Raw genomic sequence first — 25,709 nt, forward strand, 5'->3', positions numbered from 1 at the left:
TTGTGTGGATGCATAGTTTTGCCAAGGACGGGATGTGTATTGACTTGGACTACAAGGATTTTGTCCCTTCCAAGGGAGTTTGGCTCTTCTGTCTGTTTTATCAGGGGATTCGTGGTGGTAATAGCATGTCTTCTCTAAACCTGAGCTGCTCAGAACAGTGAAGTCTTTAAAATGAAAGCACAACACAGCATTTCATATAAAAGCTTAATCTCCACATCATAATTGCAGACCAAGACCTGAAAATACAAAGCCTCAAGATAAAAAAAAGTTAAAGCCTAATAAAGATTTTCCAACACTTATGATAGTGATGGTTAAAAGTATTTTTTTTTTTTTTTTTTTTTAGCATGTTTCATTATTATCTGTGGTTTCATTCTGATTATTTGGAAAGTTTGGTTAGCATAGATAGGTCTGTAAAGTAGATAAAGAACAATTTACTTCTGGTTCCAAGTGCTGCTAAGAGGAGTATTGTCAAAGCTCATGGGTGTAGTTCCTCCTCCCTCTCTCTTTCCCACTACATCCATATTCATTCATCATGAGTGCTGTCATACAGGTCTCCACTTCTCCTTTTCTGTCTGCCCCCTTCCACCCCCCAATTCCTATGGCAGTTTTCCTGAGTGCCAAGATTCAAGTAGCAGTTTGGGCTAAGCACATACTCAGCAGCAGTCTAAACTACCCCCTTCCCTACTTTCAAAATCCATGCAGCTTGCAGAGCATGAGACTCTCCTACTTGGTCTGGTCCCAAAGGTGAAAGTTAAATATAATTCCTTCTGAGAGCTGAGTAAGGGCAATGTTTGTCTCATGCTTTAATTCTATTTTAGCGTGATCAGTCCTCAAGTTAGGTTTAAGTACTTGAAGCAGTCTTAATTCTCCACAAAGATGCTCCAAGGGCTGGAGCAGCTCTGCTCTGGAGACAGGCTGAGAGAGCTGGGCTTGTTCAGCCTGGAGAAGAGAAGGCTCCAGGGAGACCTTAGAGCAGCTTCCAGTGCCTAAAGGGGCCAACAAGAAATCTGGAGAGGGGCTTTTGACAAGGGCCTGTAGTGACAGGACAAGGGGAGAGTGGCTTTATACTGAAAGAGGGGAGATTTGGGTGAGATCTTAGGAAGTAAGTTCTTCCCTGTGAGGGTGGTGAGGCGCTGGCACAGGTTGCCCAGAGAAGCTGTGGCTGCCCCATCCCTGGCAGTGTTCAAGGCCAGGTTGGATGGGGCTTGGAGCAACCTGGTCTAGCAGAAGGTGTCCCAGCCAGTGGCAGGGGGTTGGAGCTAGATGAACTTTAAGGTTCCTTCCAACCCAAACTGTTCTGTGATTCTATGATTCCTTCCCACCCTTGAAGGAACTAGTATGCCAGGCAGAAGAGACATGTTGCCTGGGGCTGGACCATGCTTTCTTTCTGTTGGTTACCGAAGTGTTGAGAGCTGTGTGAAGAACAGGAGATGCTTTGTGAACTGTGTGCACTTTGTAAACAGTGCTGGTGGTGGAAGGGGAAATGCCCTTTTCCATGGACAGGCACTCCCAGGCAGCCCTTGGGAACACTCACCTTGAAATACATGATTGATGTTTCTGCAGGTGCTCTGAGCATTGGTTACATCTCCAAATGTCATTCTTTAAATAGGGCATTGAACATTCAAGCAGCTCAGTAATGTTCATCTAAGGAGCAAACAACGTGCAACTGCATGTATGTGTGTATGCATACCTGCACCCAGTGGCTCTGGGTGTTGAGGTTGAGCTGGTGCATTTTCCTTGTTTGCAGTTCTCCATTCATCTCTTGGGGGAAGTTAGCAAATGCTAGGTGCTTCAAGAGCCTCGCAGATTCTGCACAGCCCTTAGTTGTTTGACAATGGGAAATGCAGGAGAGTTTTAAAGCAGGACAGTAATGACAGGACAAGGAGACAAGCACAAGGTAACATGTTGCTCTGGGTTGCTGCCACTAAGTTTTGATCTCGCTGTGATTTAATATCATCTCACTGGATGCTTTATTACTGCCCTGAAAGTCAGTTGTCGTAGCAAGAGGAAAAGTGCCATCAGGAGATGGGATTTTGGTTCCTAATCATGGCCAGGTCACCTCCTGCTTCCCAAAATACAACCAATCTGAGAGAGAAAGAGTCAAGGCCCGTTGGCATGCAAATAAGTGAATAAGAAGTGTTACAAAGTGATTAGGGGGGAAGGTTGTTATCAAAATTGACTTTCAGCAAAAATTAGGAAAAAGTAGTGGAGTTTGTTGGTAAGAACCCAAGCTGAGAACTGGATGGTCCCTGGTTCAAAGGCTGTTTTTGAGCACTCTTGGTTATACTTCACGTTGCTAAAAAGCAAAATTCTTTTGAAGAGAAACAAAAAAAAAAAAGCACTGTATTGCAGTGGAAAGTGCTGGGCATCTTCTAAATTTTAGGCAGAATTTCCTGCTACAGAATTTAAGCTCCTAGTCACTGAAAGGTGGAAGTGCAAATGCACTGAACTTTGTAAGTTGTTGGTTTGGGTTTTTTTGATGCTTCTTCTGTAAAACAACCCTGATTTTTATATCAGGGTTTTGAAATACAACTGTGTGTTAGAATTTAAAACTTTTATCACAGCCTGATTTAAAATCCAACAGTTTTTATCAGAAATACTCATTTGGAGTGGCCTCTGCTGGCGTGTATTGAAAACACCTCTTGTTAAATTTCTACCATTTCTTTCTTGAAAAATATGCTGCCTTTTTATTTTTTACATGTGGTAGTCATGAGAAAGCTGCAGCTTCTGTTGTGTGATTATTTCATTGCTCCTCTCCCTATTTCCCAGAGAGATAGGCTATCTCTAGGAAAATGAAAGGCATCTTTGTTTAAACAAAAAGCAGAAAAAATTGTGAATTTCAAACTATATAATTTTAAATTGTCTTCCCAACTTTCTGTGCATTCAGGGGGCAAATGTGGGGGTTTTTGCTTGTTCTATGTGTATGGCTTATAAATACAGGCCTGCAGGGAAACTGTTTCATTACTTCATGATTTCATGACTTGAGAATAGCCTCTGTGGGCATTTGTAGAGTATATACCTAAATGTAAAAAAAATTTAAGTATGGCCAAAATAACACATTCCCATATACTCATGTATCTTTGGTAAAACTGGTAGTAACGTGTGGATATACCTGTAAGAAATGACCAGGGATGGCTGTTACTTCATGGATGCATTCCTTCTGTCTACAGACGGCTGCTGAAGAGTGAACTTGGATCCTTCATCACAGATTACTTTCAGGTATTACATGATTTGCTTGCTTGCTTTGGAGGTTTGCTTCTTTCAGCTTTTTAGCCTATAAAAAAATCAGGACTCCTTTTGACATGCACATAGCCTACAAGGTCCATTTTTGTTTTGCTACAGAAGATGATGGAGGTACTGGACTTTCTGAATGTGGGCCATATATCCTTGGGAGTAGTCATATTTATGAGTATATGTGCTAACTTAAGAGTAATCTTCCTTTGTGCTTCAGAAAGGCTGTTAGTAGCCTGCCAAGGTCAAGAAGGAATTAGTTTGAACTTTTAAAAGAAGGTGGGCTACCTTTCATAGGTTTTTTTCATCGTATTTCTCTAGTATAGAGAATTCAGGAGTAGGTTTTCTGCAACGGGGGCTGGCAAAAGGCAAGAGAAAAGATAATGGATGTCTGTTGGCAGGGCGGACTAGGGGGAGGGCAAAGAAGGAAGTCCCTATCAGCAGGAAATCAGCCTGGGTGCTATTTGCCTTTTAGTCCCATAAATATAAATGCAACCTGCAAACAAGTATAAGATGAAGGATAAGGGAAAGACCTGAGCAGTCACAAATGTGAATAAACGTTATTGCCTTTGACTGAGACTGTCCAGATAGACAGAGGTTCAAATGTAATCACATGAAAGTGTGTTGGATTTTTGAGAGAGCACTCATGGCTTTCAGTGTTTTAAGTTGTCCAGTGTAGTGTTGATTAAAAAAAGAAAAGGAGGAGGCTGCTGAAAACAAGAGCATTTTCTTCCCTGAAAGAGAGAGAAAGAGAGAGAAAGAGAATTTCAGTACTTCTTGAAGTGGAAGTACTGCTGCATACTGTGCTAACAGCTTAGGGGGAAAAGACTAATGTTGTTTCTTATCAGTATTAGATTACGTGACTAAAAAAGAAAAAAATCCCCCACACTGTGCTATTAAGTGAGAAAGAAACTCCTACCCCAGGGGAGTTACATTTCACTTCTCTAGACCCTATCTGCACAAGTCTTTTTCTGCAGAGGCTACTGCTGCTGCTGAGTGGTGGCATGTTGCCTACATCGTGAGCGGGGTCTGGTAGAAAAGCTGTTGAGCCCATAGCCCAAAGTGCCTGGCTTAAGTGGAAATCTGCTACTGCTCCTGCTAATTGAAAAACAGGCAAAGAAAAGTTTGCAACTAAATATATTTGGTGAATTGAAATCCAAAAGGTCTTGATCGGCTACCCGGTGTTAGGCATGGTGTACAAGCGTGGAATAAACAGAAAATGTCCAGAGAGAACTTCATGCACCCGTAAGCCTAAGCAGAGCATGGAGCTGAGCACGGTCCCAAGGGATGTGAGGTGCTGACGTATGGCTGTTATCTGGTTTTGAAAATTCAGACTGTACTGAAAGAGGCCTGGGTGGATTCCAGCACTGAGTAAGACACAGCTGCACCGTGTTGCTGCGCAAGAGGAGCCAGTGACTGCTGGGGACCAGATGACTTGTAGCAGTGGGGCTCGGATGTGCTGTTCTCTTCTTCCAGGCTGTAAACCTCCAGCCTGTCACACTCACACTGGGGCTAGTGGCATTAGCTGAGACTCCTTAGGTTTCTTAGAAGTAGAGCTGACAACTAAAGAGGCTCACTGCTGGAAGTGGGATGTTTGCATGGCATCTCACTTTGAGAGCATGCACTCACCTCGGAGTTTGTTCTTCTATCGCTCTGTTCACCTGAAACTGCTGTTCTCCCACTAAAGCCACTGGGACTAAAACTTGATTTCTGGGGTATTCTTTATTTTTTTTCTCAATGATAAAAGTAGTAACTTGGCATCCATCAAACTTAGGCTCAAGTAAAACTGTTGGTGCTGGCAAGCCATGAAACAAACTGTGAAATAAAGGCTATTGTAGGAAATGAACTTTTTGTCTGTGCTGTGAACTAAGATGCAGACTTAGTACTGATTCTAGGCTGACAGCACATGGCATAGAATCAAATGGCATATGATCATTGAATCATAGAATCACAGAATGGTTTGGGTTGGAAGGGACCTTAAAGCTCATCCAGTTCCAACCCCCTGCCACGGGCAGGGACACCTTCCACTAGACCAGGTTGCTCCAAGCCTCGTCCAACGCGGCCTTGGACACTGCCAGGGATGGGGCAGCCACAGCTTCTCTGGGCAACCTGTGCCAGCACCTCACCACCCTCACAGGGAAAAATTTTTAATGAAAGTTACCACTCCCTCCTAAATGTCTTTACTCAAAAATCCTCAGGCCATGGAGTGGGGAAAGACTATTCATGTGCCAAAGAAGGGCTGACATTATTTCATTTGTCTGTGGGTTCAGTTTCACTGCTGATGCTGGCTGATTTACAGCAATACAGCCACCAAAATGAGCAGTTGAATCAGGCTGCTGATGTGGCTGAAAAATAACCTTGGGGGAGAAAAAATAGTTTTTAGCTACTTCCTTTGACATGTACTCATCGTCTCTGACATGGGGGAGGTGATGGGAGCAGGTCATTGGGATGGGAAGTGGAGTGGAAGTGAATCTTCTGGCAGCAACTTCCTCTCCATCTGTTAAAGCCCACTGAAAAGCTCTCCTGAGAACCAGATTTACTGTTCTCTTGGATAGAAATGGACCCTGAAGGATCTGCTCTCATGTGTAACCAGGCAGTTTTAAATATCGTAGCAGCAGTTAGAGCAACTAACTGGATCATGTCCTATTTAGATGAGGTAAATTGACTTAAATGTTTTCCATTTCTTATGCCACAGCACTTGTAACAGGAGCTACTTGGATAATTTTTAAAATCACATTTTCCATTGTTTTAAGAGTTCTGGCTCGTACATTATGTATATTTTACAAACACATTTTTTCTAACCACTGAATATGTAAGACTAAAATGGAGCAGAGCTTTTATAGTGAGACACATTACCTTTGTGATCAACTTGATTACTCATGAGTCCTTTTCACCAACATTCCTGCAAATTACCAGTTTTTAGCTCCTGAAGTTGCTAAAGGAATGTGTAGGAAGCGGGTGGGGTTAGGCAGTCTTTCTCTGCTACCAGACCATTGTCATACCAGAGTTACTGGGTCTGTTTTGTATTTGAAAGAGAAATATAATTCCTGTAAAGGTTTTTTTTTGGTGGGAACTCAGATGTATCATTCTGAAGGAGATTTGTGTTTATAAATCTGCTGCTTTAGCAACCCTATTGTATATACAAGCCATCTCCTTGGATCAGAGTCTAAGTATAATTGCCAGATATCTGGGACTCGTAATATTGGCTGTGGATCTGCCTTAAAACAATGCTTCATGCTGCAGGTTTTCCAGTATTGATTTTGTCCATGAACTGATCCTGCTGATAAAAAGGGGCACTTTGTAACCACCCCTCTGCTCAGTAACCCAGCAGGGCTCCATCTGCTCTTACTGCTGGGTTAGTTCTCTGGTCAGCTGAACTGCAACAGGAAGGAATCCTATGGCTGTGGAAGGTAAGAAGCTGGGATTTGGAGGAATAGGGTGTATTTGTGATTGGGACTTCTCTGAGGCATCTATAAGATTATTCAGATAACCTACCCTCATTTTCTTGCTGTCTGACCATGTGTTTGTGGACAAAAGTTTTGAAATAAAAAACTAGTAAGTATTGATAAATCATAGAATCACAGACTGGTTTGGCTTGGAAGGGACCTTAAAGCTCATCTAGTTCCACCCCCCTGCCACTGGCTGGGACACCTTCCACTAGACCAGGTTGCTCCAAGCCCTGTCCAGCCTGGCCTTGAACACTGCCAGGGATGGGGCAGCCACAGCTTCTCTGGGCAACCTGTGCCAGCACCTCACCACCCTCACAGGGAAGAACTTCTTCCTAAGATCTCATCTCAATCTCCTCTCAGTTTAAAGCCATTCCCCCTTGTCCTGCCACTACAGGCCCTTTTCAAAAGCCTCTCTCCAGATTTCTTGTTGGCCCCTTTAGGCACTGGAAGCTGCTCTAAGGTCTCCCTGGAGCCTTCTCTTCTCTAGGCTGAACAAGCCCAGCTCTCTCAGCCTGTCTCCATAGGAGAAAATTGATGCATTAAAACCCCCCCCAAACTCATGCATTATCTTCCTGATTCTGCAAACAGTTAGGAAAAAAAACCCTCAATCCTTTGGAAAGGATGAACTGTTTCTTTTCACTCTCTGGGGGCTTGTTAATCTTGAAACTCATGGGGGAAAATGGAAATGTTAGCTGTTTCACAGCTAACCACTTTAGCAGAACTGCTTGGTTTATGTATATCAACTCCAAACTGTCTTCTCCCAAGGAGGAGAGGCGCAGTCCCTTCCCAGGCACTGTAACCTCTCCTAGCACTTTTGGGCTGCAGATGCAGAAAGTCAGACAGCTGGAGTTGGTGCCTCTCCAGCCTGACATCCAGTGCCTACGCTGGCAGAGCGGGTCGGTGAGGGATGACAAGTGGGCTGCATTTCCTCATATAACCCAATGAGAGCTTTGATGTCTTAAAACCAAAAGTGAATCTATTATATAATTTCCCGCCGCTGCAGTGGCGAGCTGTGGGAGGTGACGAGTCCTGACTCAGAATCAGGCCTGGCTTTCTGTTTGTATGCACAACTGCAGGGCGCGAGCACCGGTATCGCTGGGGTGGCGAGCAAAGTCAGAATACCAAGATGTTGGTGTGGCAACATAAAGCTTTTGCTTAAGTCCCTGCTGCCTGTCTTTCTGGGACACCATCTCATCCAGCATCTCTCAGGATGCTCGCTCCCCTTTGAAAGGCTGCAGTCCTGCATCCAACTCTGGGGCCTCCAACATAAAAGGGACGTGGAGTTGTTGGAGTGAGTCCAGAGGAGGCCACGGAGATGCTCCGAGGGCTGTAGTAGCTCTGCTCTGGAGACAGGCTGAGAAAGCTGGGCTTGTTCAGCCTGAAGAAGAGAAGGCTCCAGGGAGACCTTAGAGCAGCTTCCAGTGCCTAAAGGGGCCAACAAGAAATCTGGTTAGGGGCTGTTGAAAAGGGCCTGTAGTGACAGGACAAAGGGGAATGGCTTTATACTGAAAGAGAGGAGATTGAGATGAGATCTTAGGAAGAAGTTCTTCCCCGTGAGGGTGGTGAGGCCCTGGCACAGGTTGCCCAGAGAAGCTGTGACTGCCCCATCCCTGGCAGTGTTCAAGGCCAGGTTGGATGGGGCTTGGAGCAGCCTGGTCTAGTGAGAGGTGTCCCTACTTGTGGCAGGGGGTAGGAACTGAATGAGCTTTAAGGTCCCTTCCAACCCAAACCATCCTGTGATTCTATGATTCTGTGATTTATAACGACATGCTAACAGCTGAAAATGCCATGTTGTCTCTCTCTCCTGGTTAGTCAAATAGAAAAACGTCGTACATGTGACATTTCTTTACTTGCTTCCAGGTTTCTACGTCTGCATCTTTCAAGGCAAGGCAAGGAAATAGTTGTGTAGGCTATTGGAGTGGTAGTTATTGCTGGATAAAGGTAGCACTGGCTCTTCTCTGGCCAAGTGCTGTCCCATGCCTGCTGTTAGTGGCTGCAGCAGCTTGGCTGCTGCACAAGGACAGAGCATTCACACTGGTGGGATTTGCAGAGCTCAGATGTATGTCTGCAATACTCTTTCTGATCACGCTGCTCCTTATTACCTTATTTTTTTTCTCCTCGCTGGCTGGGAACCCCTGTTTGTGCAGGTCTGCTGATTACTTCTGCTTCATCTGGCACTTTCTAGGACCGAGCTTTCATGGAGCAGCTCCAGAGACTCCATGGGAACTGTCCAGCTTCATTATCACAGATGGGGTCCACCCAGCAGCTCAGCCCATGTTACTATAAGACAAGAGAGGACCTAGTCCTGGGTGGCAGTGGCAGCAGGGGCACTCTGTGTGCATCGGCTCCATAGATGCCTGTGATTCACTCAAAATGGTGCCTGGTTGCTATGGCTCAAGGCATCCCTGGAAGTGTTCAAAAACTGGGTAGGCAAGGCCCTTAGTGGCATAGTTTAGTGGTGGGCTTGGCAGGCCTGGGGTAATGGTTGGACTTGATGATCTTTTCCATCCTAGTTGATTCTATGATTCTATGATTTGGCACAGTGTGGCCCAGATGATAGCACTGCTGCCTACTCGGTCTGCCTGGTCTGCTCTTCCTACTCTCCCTGCCTCACTCTTCTCACTTTCTTTTTTAGCTGTCTCTAGAAGAGTAATTTTAGGATGTTATTTCATATTTATCTCGCAATTTGTTCGCTATGTAGGATTGAAATGATCTCTCTGCTTCTGTCACTATTTCCTCTCTTTCTGGAGTAAAAAATAAGGATGGCAGGGATGCACCAGGTACGAGATGCTGCAGCTCATACAGGTTTGCATTTGTTAAAACACTGCCAAGATGTAGGTTTCTGTGCAACTGGCAATAACTTTGTAGAAAATATTTGCCAGGTAAGTTTGGGTAATGCTTTTTTCCTCAAATTAACATCAGATTATCCAAGAAACCCTGGCTATGTGCTTATAGAGCCTGTAAAAGCATGGTTTGAACATGCTGAACAAAAAGTTGGCTGGAAGAGAGGGTTGGATTTAAGAAATCCCATAACATGTGGAAGAAAACCTGATTTTTTTCACCCAGCAAAATGGGGCCAATTATTTTGAGTTTGCTCTGGATCAGTTTACTCCTGTGCCAAGCTTATGTTTCTGTTTGGTGAACTACTATTAATTTGTGGCTTTTTAATGGCATATTGGCCATGTTCAGCTTGGAGATGTGAAAGGAAAACAAAATATGTCCGTAATTACATGGGTGTTCATGTAAGCCTTATTTTCCCCCAAGAGTAGTGGCTTATTGGGAAATAGTAATATTTTTGGATTAATAGGAGAGTTCCTTTTTGCCTTACTACACTGCTGAGACTTTGGCAAAGTCAAGTGGGTGCCATTTTGGATGCCCACACAGGAAGGGTCTCCTTGTTGGGGCCGACCAGCTTATGAAGGGTAGGGAGAGGGTGCCCACCACTGCTGCTGTGCCTGGGGCAGATTCCACCTCCAGTCACTGTGCTGGAGGAGCTGGAATGGATCCTCTGGGTGTGGATGGAGAAACTTGCCTCAGTTTCTCTACAGGGGGGGAAAGGGGAAAATATCTGTGTGAGGAAAAAGAAGGAATTATCTGGAAAGTTCTATGTGGCTGCCTTCAGTTTTTGGAACACGTGTTCCTCTTTGTTGAGGAAAAAGTGAAAAGTGTTCTTCTGGAGCTTTGAATCCTGCCTTCCAAAACTCAGGGCATTTGGCAACTTAATTTTTAAAGGCTTTCGCTTAGCTACACTTCTTGGTGGTATACCTGAAATAGCTGTTATGGTTTTCTGCACTGAGAAAAGAAGCGGGGTTTCAACCTGTGAGATTTCAGAAGCCCCACTTCAATGTGCTGCCCAACATCTCTCTGAATTTCTCAACTGCGTGTGCATGGTGGAGTTTCACATAAATGCATCCTTCAAGCTCACTTGGTGAGCATCTTTATCTGGTCTTGCTTGCGATAAATAAGATAAATAAGGTTTCTTTTTCCTCTTAGCTCTCTACCTCTGCGTTGCCTCTGGCAACCAGGGATAAAGCAGTAAAACGAGACTTGTAATCTAGGCAAGGTCTGCTCCAGACCTCTGCTGTGGTTGCATTTATTAGATTGTATTGATTTGTCAGCAAACCCTGGAGGGCTCTTTAATGAAAATTTACCTGTCTGGCCTGATCTGAGGGGGTAGTGTTGGGATTGAATCAATTTCTAAGCCTATGATTTCAGCAGAAAAGACAGATAGATAAGTAAAATTTCCAGATAATTTTAAGATGGGGAGAAGAGAAATTAAGTGTGGTTGGTTTAATTTTTTATTTTTATTTTTTAAAGTCTCTCTCTTCCACAGGGAAAGGGAGACCCTGAGAGGATAATTGAAACATCTGTAGTAACTATATGGAGCTAAGTTGGGTTTTTTTGGTTTTTTTTTTTTCTTAGAAACCTTAAGAATGAGATGAAGCAATCTGTTTAGCACATAGAATTACAGATAATACATTGATAAGAGCATTATAAATTCTTTACTACAGGGTAATGATTAACATACCTGTTTTTAATAGAGCTGTGCTGCCCATAAAGGTGTACAAATGCATATTTTGTTTGCTGACATAGCTGAAAAGTAAAATAAAACTCTCTGAAAGTAGAAAGCATCAATCATACTAACTTACAAGCAATGTAGGCGGAAAATTGGATCGACTGTGCTCATGAAACACATGGAAATTGATACTTAATGTTCTAGTACAGATAGAGGAGGAGTTTGTATTTCTTGAAACACAAGAAAATGCACTCTCATATATGTATGTGTATGTACATTTTAATGATGGTAGTTTAAAATGACATGGTATTAAAGACCAGCTGTAAATTTTCTGTGCAATATATTAGAGGTAATTACCTTGAGCTATGAGATGAAAAGTAAGAATTAAAGCACTTTAGTCCTTCCAAATGCTTTCAGTTTATTAATAAAGTGCAATATCACTCCAGACATTATCTTACTGCTCAGGCAGAAAAATATTTACAGTGTTTTTTCCATTCATAATTATGTTTACACTCCAGATTTTTTCCTCCCTCGTTTTCAATTTTTGTGGGTTTTGTGGTTTTGTGGTTGGTTTTTAGGTTTTTTTGTTTGGTTTTTTTTTTTCCTGAAAAGTCTTTTTGTTGTCCAGAGCCTGACACATGTCATTTTATTTCTGCTGAACAAATCTAAAATTTGAATGGAGATCCTAACAGCTTAATATTTCCCTCCAAATCTTATGTTTCTGCTAGATTCACCTTCCATTAGTTGATAATGTTTGGAAATGTTGCAGTATTTCTTCATCATCATGTGAGCATATTTATCCAACTTGCTAATCACTGCTGTTATTGTCCAGGTGAAGCGTCTCCCAGGCATGCTCCCTTAGCAGCTTATCCATCCTCTGGCAGTGCCATTCCTCTCACGCTCCGCTGGGAACTCTGCCTTTCTCTTTCTCTCAACCCAGGCTTTTGCAGGAAGGGGGTGGAGGGGTGTAGGGGTGTGTATGTGGAATTCCAGAGTCCTGAAATTGTAGAAAGTAGACTTTTCTTCTTTTTTTTTTTTTTTTTTCTTTTTTTTCCCAGAGTAAATGTATGGCTTTTTGGCTAAAACTGAGTGAGCTGTTGTAAGCAGGGTGAGGTACCACCATGGAGGAGGTGTGAACCACCAGGCTCTTGGTGTTGCATGTCCTGCTGAAGGACTCTCCACTCCTGCTAACCTGGGTGGGCATCAGCATCATGAAATGAGTCAGCAAAGACCAAAGCTGTCTGCAGTATTGCCAGAGAGCGCTGCTTTTTACCTGTTGGCGTCCACAGCTTTTCAGCTGCAGTTAATGAGTCATTTGTACACTGTTTGTGAGTGGGTTCAGAAGGTCGCATGCAAAAGTGCTTTGGGTTCCTGTCTCCACATGGTCACCTGTGTACAGAATAGCAATTCTAGTGCGGTCTCGGACCACAGGGCTGTTCAAGTCAGCTGGGGTTCCTGCACTGAAACTCCTAGGGTTGGATAATACTATAGAAACTGGTTTACAGCTTGACTGTACCACATGGTTAGGATTCCTTTTACACTATGCCAGAGCTACTAAAGGTCAAAGTCTTGTGACTTGGGTGGGTGGTTCAAATAGTACAGTTTCATCCCCTGTGTTGCTCGTAAAATGCTCCGGTTTTGTTGTGTAACTAATATAAAAGGAACCTAAATTCTACATTATTTTTGGAATAAGACCTTACTAAATATTTTTAGGTTTGAATTCTGAAAAAATCAAAGCTGCCTGCTAGCAGGGCCAATATACCTTAATTACAAGCACGACCATTAATTGTTTTTCCCTTGTATGCCCTATACAGTATTTAACAGTTATTGCTGCTAACAGAACTTACCACTGGTCAATTGGATGGCCATTTCTCCTTATGTCATGACTGAACTACTGAACTCTGGATACACATTAGGGGGTTTTGGTGGTTCTGCTTTTTTTGTGGAGGATTTTTTTATGTGTTGGGCTTTTTTTTTTTTTTTTTTCTTTGGGGGGTGTGTGTTCGGGGGTTTTTTGGGGTGGTTTTTTGTTTTGTTTTGTTTGGGTTTTGTTTATGGGGTTTTTGTTTGTTTGTTGTTGGGTTTTGTTGTTTTTTTTTTTTAAAGCGGCATCTTAAAAGTACTTACATCTGTCTCACTTAAAGCTAACAAGCCAGTGCAGCAAAACATGGGTTAATGTTTTAATGTGGATGAAATAGCCATGAGATGGGACAACAGCCACAGGAAGGTCCCCATTTCCTTCCTGTTGCATAACACTGCACTTTTTTCACACTATGAAGAAGACAGTGTCCATATAGTCTTGTCTTGAGATGAAACTTTTCCTGGTTGTTCCCCCTACTATCCACAGCACGTGAAGCAGCTGGTGATTTTGCATGGCTTGTTCTCTCTTACGGGCATCTTTGCCGAAATATTGACAAAGATGCCAATGGAAAAATTTCTCTATGGTATTGCAGTGGCACCCAGCCCCAAAGGGTCTCAGAGCTCCCCTTGCATGAGGTGAGATTCCAAAGCAAAAGAAGTTTCTTGAATTTATTAATTTCAGCATTTTCCTACCTGACAACTTTTTGAAGATAAGCTCTCCAATAGGACAATGCATCCAGAGATGTTTCCTTACTGATAGGATGTGTGGTGGTCTCTTCAGTCCCTCAGCCTCAACCTACTTGCAAAAGACTTCTGGAGCCTGTTTAGATACTGTTTCAGGAAGGGCCCTTCCTTTTCTACACATTTCAGTGATGTCTGATGCTAACAAGTAGGACTCTCTAGTGGCAAGTTCTTCTTTTTTTTCTGGAAAGTGAAGTACAAGTACAAGCAGAGAATGTCACAGAGTGATGTTTCCTTTTTCTTATGCCCTTCATTTTGTGCTACTCTGATACTGGATCCTTTCAGAGGGATAGAGGGCTTTATTCTCTATCAATACGATCTCTGTGGTATGACTGGACCTTTTAGGATGCAGTAACAGCGTGTTATGTGATGATAGCAGCTCCTTTCTCAGGGATTCTTAAAGCTTTTCAGAATACCTGATTCACCTAGTGGTGTTGGGGGAACAAAAGGTAGGTGTTGGTTTTGCACCATTCTTATGTTTGGGGGAATGTGGACAGAAAGCTTATCGGATATTTAGATGTCCTCAACTGCAAACAGGCGTATATGGTAGAGTTTGGCCCTTTGATCACCTCAGTCATACGGCTGAGGTATAGCTTATGTGTCTGCACTCTTATGATAAAAACCATTTTATTTTCTTGAGTCTCTCCCTGTGACCCAGGACATGTCCTTCCTTTCTTCTCACTTCTGGCAAGTGGTTCAACTGTCTGCTGTGTCTGTTCTGTTCTCCTGCCTGGCTGAACAAGAGGGGTTAATGAATTTGCAGCACTTGAAGTGAGACCAGATCTGGTGGCAGGATTGGGAGAAAGTACTATGATATAAAAAGTACTACAATAAAGAAAGTACTACAAGACATGGACCTGCTTGAGCAAGTCCAGAGAAGGCCACAGAGATGCTCCAAGGGCTGGAGCAGCTCTGCTCTGGAGACAGGCTGAGAGAGCTGGGCTTGTTCAGCCTGGAGAAGAGAAGACTCCAGGGAGACCTTAGAGCAGCTTCCAGTGCCTAAAGGGGCCAACAAGAAATTTGGAGAGGGGCTTTTGACAAGGGCCTGTAGTGACAGGACAAGGGGGAATGGCTTTAACCTGAAAGAGGGGAGACTGAGATGAGATCTTAGGAAGACATTCTTCCCTGTGAGGGTGGTGAGGTGCTGGCACAGGTTGCCCAGAGAAGCTGTGGTTGCCCCATCCCTGGCAGTATTCAAGGCTGGGGGAGACAGGGCTTGGAGCAACCTGGTCTAGTGGAAGGTGTTCCTTCCTGTGGCAGGGGGTTGGAAATAGATGGTCTTTCCAAGTCAAACCAGTCTGTGATTCTATGATTCTGTGATATGACTGATCTTTAGATAACTGCATGCAAAGAGGTTAACATCTTTAAAAAAAAAAAAAAATTAAAATTCTTTCATGTTTACTAAATCTCAGAAAAGGCAAATGCATGTCTCTCTTCTCTCTTGGCAGAACCAGCTCCTTGTGAAAGGCTTACTGTTCGTAGAGGAGAAGGTTAAGCTGTGTGAAGGCAAGTATAGCAAGAATCTTGTTTTGGAAGAGAGTTGTGCTTTGATGTTTGGTCAGATGAGGTGATTTGCATGTCTGAAAAGCGTACAGCCCTTTCTGGTACTGTCTTGGGGTGTCACACAACCTCTCAGGAGCAGGTTGCACTGCAGCCCTTGTGGGGCTTAAAGGATGGTGTGCTTTTGAATAGCCATATAGCTGCAACACCTCCACCAGCCGCCTCTCCATTATAAGAGCAGGAACGTCAGCTTCTGTGGCAGCTGAACCTGCTGAGAGCAGTTCTGGACTGGACATGGATCCTGTTGCAGAGCTGCTGAGAGCTACCTTCTGCCTTTTGTTTCTCAATGTGATTTGCAGCTTGGTGGAAGTGTAATTTTGGTTATTGTCTCATGCTTTTGAGAGCTGAGCTGACAGGCTTTGTGTAAATTTATAGAAAAAAACACTCAGGTGGGAATTAAATCCTTCTGGAAAGAAGTCGATCACACATGGAGTTCTGTTCAAACCACTGGGCTACAGATGCTTGCAGAGCCTCTAGCGTGGTGTGGTGACTCTGTTGGATGCGTGTGTGGTTAGTCACATTTATGAACAGTTTGCTCAAGCACAGCAAGCTGTCTCGGGTACATGTCTTTATTCAAAACTAGGCTGCTGGTTGATTTGACCCAGTTTTGTAGCCTGTAGGGAAGATCCCTTGCTAATCACCAGCCTGCTGTATCTGGGTCATTAAATGCCAATAGGCACTGAGAGTCTTGTGGTCTTGTGTCACTATTGGTGCCAGATTCCTCTGCACCATTCTTCACCAACTGACTGCTCCACTCAGCCAGCAGGCTGTAGGACTCAGGCCCTGAAGGAGCTGTGCAGTTGCCAGCCTTCTGCTTGGTGCCTGCTTCTTCAGCGCTGGCCCTGTAAGGGAGGTAAAAAGGCAGACTCATGCATTTTACCTTAAGGAGGTGACTCATGAGCACCTTTCTTTCATAATGTGTAGACTTGGTGCAGCTCTTGTGGTCACAGCAACAAAAACTTCTTGTACATGCTTCTTGGTTAGCTCTGTTTTCCTGGAAAATTCCTGCTGTCCCAGAAATCAGAGACAGAATAATGTTCCTGCTGCAGGGCGTAACGATGTCTGTTTTTCGAATCACAGCCTTACTTTAACATGATTTTTCTTTATATGGCCTGTCAGAATCTCTTTCAATGCCTGTAGGATTTATGATTTCTTGAAGAAACAAACCATTCCCCCTTCTCCTCCAGAAGGAGAAGTGATCTATGACATTTCTTTCTGGCTCCACACACCAAAGTGTTGCAGCTGTGGGGAGGAGGCAGAGGAGGGAATTAAACATTCAATTAGTTTGTTTCCTGTTGTTTTTTTCAGTTACAGTTGCAGTTTCTGGCTAGCTGTTATGGGGGTGTTGGGTGGGTGCTCGTTCGCCTGCAGTTCCAGTTTTGAAGGTAGCATCATACTTGACACCGTGAAGCCTTCATCTGAACCTGCCTGTGGTGGTTGTTGGGCTTTCTGCTCAGAAGGAAACTTCTGCAGGATCTGGTCCTGCTGGCTTTCTGTTCTCTGGCCTTGTCCTAAGCAGCACACCCATGGACAAGCACAGTGCAAGCCCATGTAGAAGTCTCCAGATGGAGAAAGCACTTCAGCACACAGTGATAAGGCTGCTTTGAGCTGCAGTTGTACTTTGTTCCAGTTCCTCATGTAGGGCCTTTAGTCATCTTGAGGCTGAGCCTTCAAAGATGTCTTGAGCAGCTGCCTTCCATTACTGTTCCTTGAGTCTTGACTGCTTGTGAGCTCCAGCTGAGGCTCTGTAGAAGGTATCCTGGAAAATCCTTTTGTCAGAATCTTGTATTGTTAAACCTGGGTCTGTATTTGTGCCTGACATTTCTGGGGAATATATCCAAAACCTGAAAAACATGGCAAACCTTTTGCCTTGTTTGGCATGGGAAAAATCTCTTAAGACACTTAAAGGTTTTGGGCCCAAATGCTGAGGAGCACACAGGTCTGTAAGTCAAGCCTATGAGCATAATTTAAAAGTCTATCCAAACCATTATGTTCAGTAAAGCATTTTTTGTTAATAATAGGCTTTTGACCACAGTTGTATTCCTGTTATGGGAATCAGGAATTGCATAACTTAGTCTGCCTTCATTTTAAATACCAACTTATATTTGGGGTATTTGTTCTTGTTGGAGTCATAGGAGGGGTGACCACAAGTGGATTTAATTCTGGAACTTTCCAAATGCCATGTTTGAGAGGAGCACAGTGGCTTTGTGGCTCATCAGGCTCCTGACTACTGTGTCTGTGATTGGGAGCAGGGTCTCAGGTCTTGTAAACGGTCTCCCTGACTCAGTTGCTTCAGAACAGTTGATGTTGGCTGTTACAATTGTGCCTGACAAATTTGGTGGCCTTCTTATAATGGGGCTATGGCATTGGTGGATAAGGGAAGAGGAACTGATGTCATCTACCGAGACTTGTGCAAGACATTTGACACTGTCCCACATAACATCTTTGTCTCTAAACTGGAGAGTCATAGATTTGACAGATGGACCACTTGGTGGATACGGAATTGGCTGGATGGTTGCACTGGAAGAGTTGCTGTCAGTGGCTCGATGTCCAACTGGAGACCAGTGTTGAGTGGTGTTCCTCAGGGGTTGGTGTTGGGACCGGTGCTATTCAACATTTTTGTCAGCAACATGGACAGTGGGATTGAGTGCACCCTCAGAAAGTTTGCTGATGACACCAAGCTGTGTGATGCAGTTGACAACGCTGGAGGGAAGGGATGGGATCCAGAGGGACCTGGACAGGATGGAGTTCAACAAGGCCAAGTGCAAGGTCCTGCACCTCAGTTGGGGCAGTCCCAAGCACAACTGCAGGTTGGGTGAGACTGGATTGAGAGCAACCCTGAGGAGAAGGACTTGGGGATGTTGGGTGACAAGAAGCTCCCCATGAGCCAGCAGTGTGTGCTTGCAGCCCAGAAACCACCCATGTCCTGGGCTGCATCACCAGCAGCGTGAGCAGCTGGTCAAGGGAGGGGATTCTTCCCCTCTGCTTTGCTCTGGTGAGACCCCCACCCTGCAGTCCTGCGTCCAGCTCTGGGGGCAACAACACAAGAGGAACAAGGAGCTGTTGGAGTGAGTCCGGAGGAGGCCATGAAGATGCTCCGAGGGCTGGAGCAGCTCTGCTCTGGAGACAGGCTGAGAGAGCTGGGCTTCTCTTCTGAGAAGGCTCTGGGGAGACCTTAGAGCAGCTTCCAGTACCTAAAGGGGCTGACAAGGAATCTGGAGAGGGGCTTTTGACTAGGGCAGATAGCAACAGGACAAGGGGGAATGGCTTTAAACTGGAAGAGGGGAGATTTAGATTGGATATTAGGAAGAAGTTCTTCCCTGTGAGGGTGGTGAGGTGCTGGCACAGGTTGCCCAGAGAAGCTGTGGCTGCCCCATCCCTGGCAGTGTTCAAGGCCAGGTTGGACGGGGCTTGGAGCAACCTGGTCTAGTGCAAGGTGTCCCTGCCTGTGGCAGGGGGTTGGAACTGGGTGAGCTTTAAGGTGCCTTCCAACCCAAACTATTCTATGATTCTGTGATTTACCAGCTGGTTGTCAGATTCAGCTGATAACACATGGCTGTGCTCCCATGCTAGTTGAGCATGCTAACTTTGAGCTGTGAGATTTGCAGTCCTTTGCTGTGGAGTTAAATCCTCCAGTTAAAGAGGAGTTTCACTTTGTTGTTGGAATTAGTCTCATGTTTTGCACAGAGCTGTCTTCTTTGCAGTAAGGGACAGAGCACTTTATGGTCACAGTCTTGTGTCTCTGTCAGTTAAGGTGAAACTTAGCCAAGTGATGTCCAGTTTTGGATGGAAACTGTGAAGGCTGGGTTTGTATCTCTTATTTGGGGGATTAGAGAGTATTGGGAAAATTCAACTTGATTTTGGTGTTCTTCTCGCTGAAGCTCTTGCTCCAAATCTGTTTTCGTAGGTGAGGATCGCATTGATGTCCTGTCTGAAATCTGGGATCACTATTTTACAGAAACTCTTCCTACACTCCAGGCAATATTCTACCCAGTCCAGGTAACCTTTGTTATAATTCAGTCTTCAGTCAGGTGAGGCAATGTAGCAACGTCTGCTATCAGCCCATAGAAACTTCTCTTCTGTTCCAGCAGCACTTTTTGGCCATTGGCTAAACAGGTCTTAAAACCTTTAAACTAAATCTGGGAGGGAGTAGCATTAACTGTGTAAGAAGAACTGCTACAATCTACTGGGCAAGCACAGGGTTTGGACTGAATTTATTCCCATTTTCCTACCCTCTCTCTCTGCTTAGCTAAGCTTGAATGCTGAAACTATTGGATGATACCTTGTCTAGGCTGAAGCTCTGTGCCATTTGTATTTCTATTTCTTCTGCTTTTAAATTGCTGGGACTGTTGGTGCAGATGATAATACTAATAACTTGTCTTCAGAGGGGCAAATCTGAAGACTAGATCAGGAACAAATGTGTCTTAACTCACTCTAACTACTTTTGAAGGGCTTATGTCCCAGTTGTGCTTTTGGAAAATCCTCTGTTGGGATTTTTTAAGCTTTAATAAGGGGACAAGTAAATCTATGGGTAGAGGATGAATGAACACCTTCATGTAAAACTTCTTTACTGGGTATTTTGAAAGCTGAGTATCCCATTGGAAGTGTTGAGCAGTATCATTTTTTATCGTAGTTTTAGTCAGGGTTTCCATACAAGCAGTGTAATTACCTCCCCAGCCTATTTTGATCATCTTTTCCATGAGAGGAAAAGGAAAATGTACTTCATGAGGAAACTGATGTTCTTGGAAATGCTAGCCTCCTCCTCTTGACTTTTGCCTCCTTTGCAAGACATTGCTTTCCAGAGCATTTTAAAATTATTTTCTCTTCTATTGTTTGAAAGGCAGCAGGTAAAGCTCAAAGGTTGTCCTTTTGCTCTAATCCTGTTAAAGCTGGCATTTCCTAAAAGGGAAAGGACTTCTGCAAAAACAGGTACTAACCTTTCTACTGTGTTTATTTTTATTCTTTCCTTGCTGCAGATGCTTAAAGGTAGGTGTTTGACAGGTAAAACTGCACAATTATAATATCGTCCCTTGTCTGTCATACCCACTGATGCTAATAATTCTGCCACTTACAAGAAAAGTCTATTCCCCTCCTATAAAGTGTCTCTAATGAGAAACTGAACAAAAGTTACTGCACAGTGGGTGCAGCTTTTGGTAGTAACTATGTGGTAGTGGTGAAAGATTTACTATGGGATGTTGAAGTTCTTTGAAAGCATAGCTTTTTTACTGTATTTGTCATGTCACAATATCTGAGTCACTCAGAATTATTTCATAGAAGCTCTGAAGTTAGGAAAGTATTGTCTTTTAACAGATGAGGAACTGAAAGGTGACAGACAGCATATTTAAAGTTCTGTAGCCTACACAAATGTACCTAAATACATCCAAGAATACGCCCAGGTTGGATGGGGCTTTGAGCAACCCAGTCTAGTGGAAGGTGTCCCTGCCTGTGGCAGGGGGATTGGAACTGGATTCCGTGATGCTATGATAAGAATTTGACTCTGGGTGAGCTCTCTGAGGCTGCAACAGAGAGAGTTGCTGGCGCAGCAAGGAATAAGAAGTTGCTCTTTTCCCAGGCCAGTGCCCTAATAACAAGATTGAGCTCTTCCTATAACTACGGTACCGTATATCCCTATTTACACGGTATGTCGCCACATGTGAAGAGAGCTCATCTAATAAATCTCTTTAACCAAGCCGCAGTTCTTTATGTGCTTCTCTGGTAGATGGGAAAGTCAGTTTGTGGTTGGTTCCCTGTTCTTTGCTGCAAATGTCAATGTGATTATTTGGTCATGCCCTTCTGTGGTTCCAGCAGCTGCCCATTCAGAGTGCAAGTCAGCTGAATGTGTGAGTGTATGATACTGAAGGTAGTAACTAGAAGTAACTTCCTATCTCAGCTAAGTTTAAACCTGAGGCTCATAGCTGTTACAGAAATATGACCTTTAAGCCAGTCAAGTTGGTTAAATTGCTGTACAGAGGGAAACTATGTAAACAGGTCACTGGCTTTCATATAGTTGCAGCTGTTGATGTAACTACTTGGGGTGGAAAAAGAATAGCAAATTTTGTTTTGTTTGGCACGACAAGATGTTTGCATTTTGAAATGGGATATGAAGTTAATGGGACTAAACTGCATGGTATAAATAAGAAGTGTGCAGCTGCTGAGATACAGTTCAGAGATATGTACTGGTCTTTTCTACACCTCTGTGTTTCTAAACACACAGTGATGGTTTAAAACAGCAGAGTGCTTTTATTATGGCAGAGCTTCCCTCCAGACTATTGGACTTAATTTGTATTTACATATTAATGTTGTTAATTATGACATTAAGCCCATTATGAATTAATGATTAACTGCTTTTAATTCCTTCCAGCTAAATATTTGCCATGTTGAGTGTGTTATGGAGACCATAAAACGGTTCCCAAACAGACCATGGGGCAGAGATTAATGTACTGGGAAGAACAAGAGAAATTCTTAAGGCTAGAAATTGCTGGGCAGGGCCGGAAGGAAAATTTCTGCTATTAAGCTGCAGTGGAGCAAGAGAAAGCCATGTGGATGTTAAGCATCCACATAGCAGAGGGAAAGGCAGTAACACCAGAATGCCTAATGGAGTCCAAATGTGTTTATGGTGAGAAATCTTACATCATCTTCATCTGATAAGCCTGCTCACTTGTGTTGTTGATGTAGAAGAGTAACTGGGAGGATACAGAGCACCTTGTAGCTCCTTAAAATAATCAAAGCTGTTACTCTTTAAAATAATGTTTGGTACAAGCAGTCTTGCTAGCTTTGCTGTAGCCTAAATCCTAAAACCTGTAGTGGACTGACTTGTGGATTTTTGTCATATCAGCAAGGTCTAAAGTGTAGACCTTGACCAAAAAGAGGATTCAGCACAGACTGGTTGTAGGCTTAGTTAAGGAATGCTCTGTACCAACCTCTTTCCCTACCAAACCTTCTCTGGTTTCTCAGCTCAAAAGCAGGAGCTGCATCCATCTGGCCTTTGGATGCTTGTGAGCAAATTGGGTGGCGGTTGGGTTTCATGAATATGTAGTCTTTTGGTGAAATACAGACCCATTTGTGGCTTCGCTCCAAACCTAGTGGCATCTCAGGTGAGGTGTTACTCATTTCAGAATTTGTGTGGGACAGAGACTGATAGGGAAGTGACCAGAGAGTACTATGAATCCTCAACCGTATCAGCTGGGGGCGCTTTGCTACAGCAGCAAGGGCAGGATAGACCTTTTCTCTCTGTGTGCATACGTGTGTTGATATGATGCTTACACATCCCTTTACCAACTCTTGGACTTTACCTTCTGTGTTTTTTAGGGTCAGGAGTTGACGATTCGTCAGATTGCTCTTCTTGGCTTCAGAGACTTGGTCTTGCTAAAAGTAAAGTTGGAAGAAATTCTTCCTCTGGTCCAGACAAAGCTCCCAGCTTCCATTGTCCAGATGCTGTTAATTCTGCAGGTGGGGAGCCTCTGTTCTTTGTCTAACTCCCCTGGGGTATCTCAATTTCATTGAACTACTAAGAACCCTGGAAAAGAGAGTGAGAAGGGAAGAGGGTGTGATGAAGGGGAAGCAATGTGTGCTAATTTGGGAGTGTGAAGTGTAGAAATGAGAGCTGAATTTGAATGTACTGAATTTCCCTGGGAACAGGTAAGGAAGTTACCATGAAAGGGCTGGGTTCTGCTCTTTGGTGTTTGTATTTTTCTTGCTACCTCTCCTCTCCAGCTAGGAACAGTCATAGGACACTTTTTTTTTTTTCCCCCCCCACATAGATTTTGGTCTCCCAGCTTCTCTTAAGGCCTCTTTGTGCCCTAGTTCTCCTCGTTTCTCAGCTTTACCATGTCAGGGTGAGACTACATCACAGCGGACTGTGGGATTTGGATGAGCTGTGGCTGCCAACTGCCTGACACCAACTCCTTGGCTGGCTGGGATGCTGAGCAGTGCCTCTCATGAGAGGGGGAATACCTTTTGGCAGCAGGCAAAATGTTATACATCTTCCAAAGGCCTCTCCCAGACCTTCTGGGAGGACTAACCTTTTCATCCAGACCTCAAGAGAATATTTTCCAAGCATGCCAAATACAGTCAAGTATACCAGCTGGTTTATCTTTTTATGTTACCCAGCCTGACAGTCCTGCAAAATATCATGTTAGCAGGTGGCTGTTTGTGTTTCTTTCACTTTTATTTCTTCTCCAATGTACCTTATAAAGAGTGGGAGGGAATGAAACTTCCTCAAGTGCAATCAAAATTGCAAAGTGGCTAAGCTGGTATTTCTATATAAGTTCTTGCTGTTCTGATGTTCCCAGTGACCCAGACTTTAATAGCAGAATATACTAAAGTGTCAACTTAATTTCCCTGAAATATTTTAATAAAAGAATCTTGAGGGCAAAGAGGGTCTTAGAAAGAAAAGCCCACTGAGGCTTAGCAGGAAGTTAAGCCTGTGAACAGTTTCTGAAATTACTGTTAGTGTTATCTACCATCTTCACAGCTGTAAGCTGAACTACAGAGGGTGCCTTTCCTGCGGTCCTGCCTAGGAAAGGAGCAGTGCTTTGCCAAAGGTGTGTTAAGGCTTTTCTACAAAGATCTGTTTCCTGGTAGAACTGGCAAATCCTTGGTGTGAGTGTACCTTGTACCTTCCTATCGCTTCATCAGAAAAAAGACAACTAGGTACATGATGTCTGTAGAGTTATAGCTATGGGTTGACCATGGAGGTTGACCAGAATGGCACCCAAAAGCTCCATTTGGGCTTATCAGCTGTGCTCCTCCAAGTGGTATACTGATATGGTTGAATTATTCCAGTGCAGAGATATTTGGCAGATGCCAGGCTTTACTCAAAAACTTTACTCAGAAGTAAGTAAGGGTAATGTTGCCTTTAATGTTTGAATTTCAGAGCGTCCATGAGCCTACTGGACCCAGTGAGAGCTACCTGCAGCTGGAAGAACTTGTCAAGCAGGTGGTATCACCATACTTGGGTTTGTGTGAGGATCATGGCTTCTCTGGTAGCACCTGCTTGCTTGGTAAGACATGTGCATTGTACAGAAGGTCTTGTTGGGGTGTGAGGCAGTGTACATTTGTGCTAGAAAGGAGACAGTGCATGGCTCCATGAGAAACAGAAATCAAAGGCTAAAACATCTTGGCCCACTTGGTGGACCAGTGCAGATCTCATGAAATTCAACAGGGCCAAGTGGAAGGTCTTCCTGCCTGTAGCGTGGGGTTGGAACTAGATGAGCTTTAAGGTCCCTTCCAACCCAAACCCTTCAAACCCAAACTGTTCAAAAAAAAAAAAAAAGGGGGGGGTGGAAATTAAAAATCTGAATTTAAACTGTGGATAAATGGGTCTAGGTAAGACAACTGGCACTTCGCTTCAGGAAGTGGATCTTAGACTGGAAAACTCCTCCACACATGATCCAGGAGCTCTGTTATCACACGTGGCCAGCCAGAAGAGATTGGCTAGCTAAGAAATGGGTGTAGTGATACTAATTTGATAGTTGAGATGGTTTAAATAGAACAAGTAAAGAAAGCTCTAGTCTTCCTTTGTATTTATAAGCTTTAGCCTTTGTGTAGATGCAGATTGTAGCAAGCTGGAGACGCACAACCTGTCTTGTAGTACACCTTAGCAGCACAGGGGAAAAGATGGTCTTGCACTCAAAGGACTTATCAGGACTCAGATGATCTGTGCCTCTAAGAAACTCATGGCATCACTTCAGGCTAGCTATGGCTCAGCTTTTTTGTTCTTGTGGTTGTTACACAATTAAATATCTTTTATGCAAGCGAACATGGTTATACAGGTCAGCATTGATTTGTAGACCTGATCAGAAGCTTAAATCTAGGCTAAAAAGTTGAGCTTTGACTGATTTGATTGCTTTGCTGTTTATGGACACCTACATGCTGCTGGGATAGTTTGGAAGGTAGCTTGACTGAAGTTTGCAACCATCCTGGATTTCCACCAGCTGAACAAGTCATTAGTGACAAAATTTTTCACACGAATTGGCCTTGTAAAGCTTATGTGCCTTAAAATAGTTGTATTTACTTCTATTTTAGCTGTCATTTATTTGTGTGTATTTCCAAGGTGGCCTTTTGCCCCTGCTCCACCCTGTGCTGAGCAAGAGGAAGGAATGAACTTCTGTTTGCATGACACAACACTGACAGCAGAGCAGCACTTCTCTGCAAATATTCTTGGTATTTCAAAGTGCTGCTGTGGTGGTTGGTTCTTTTCCTTAAGTCCCACTTCTAATCAAACCTCATTCTCTTCCTCTGTCCTTCCTTCTGTCACCTTTTTGCTTTCTCAGAACGAGTTTCTTCTCTCACTGGGCAGCTTCTAATGATGATGGAGCCCAGTAGGTTCCCTATAGTAGCTTTTTCAAAAT

The 25,709-nt window shown here is 43.7% G+C and overlaps 1 protein-coding gene across 2 annotated transcripts in view; it reads left to right on the forward strand.

Annotated features, from left to right (window-relative positions):
* PRR5L (proline rich 5 like) overlaps positions 1-25,709 on the forward strand; it is a 40,383-nt gene that overhangs the window by 9,656 nt on the left and 5,018 nt on the right. Inside the window, exons 4-8 of one of the 2 annotated variants that reach the window (XM_030482985.1) lie at positions 3,171-3,219; positions 15,246-15,303; positions 19,265-19,356; positions 22,666-22,806; positions 24,233-24,359. In XM_030482985.1, coding sequence (XP_030338845.1) covers positions 3,171-3,219; positions 15,246-15,303; positions 19,265-19,356; positions 22,666-22,806; positions 24,233-24,359 — 467 coding nt within the window. Of the gene's footprint in view, positions 1-3,170; positions 3,220-15,245; positions 15,304-19,264; positions 19,357-20,333; positions 20,344-22,665; positions 22,807-24,232; positions 24,360-25,709 lie in introns of both variants that reach the window. The other variant, XM_030482987.1, reaches the window with a different exon arrangement.

The sequence above is a fragment of the Strigops habroptila genome, chromosome 4 (assembly GCF_004027225.2).
Source record: "Strigops habroptila isolate Jane chromosome 4, bStrHab1.2.pri, whole genome shotgun sequence".
In the NCBI taxonomy this organism is placed as follows: Eukaryota; Metazoa; Chordata; class Aves; order Psittaciformes; family Psittacidae; genus Strigops; species Strigops habroptila.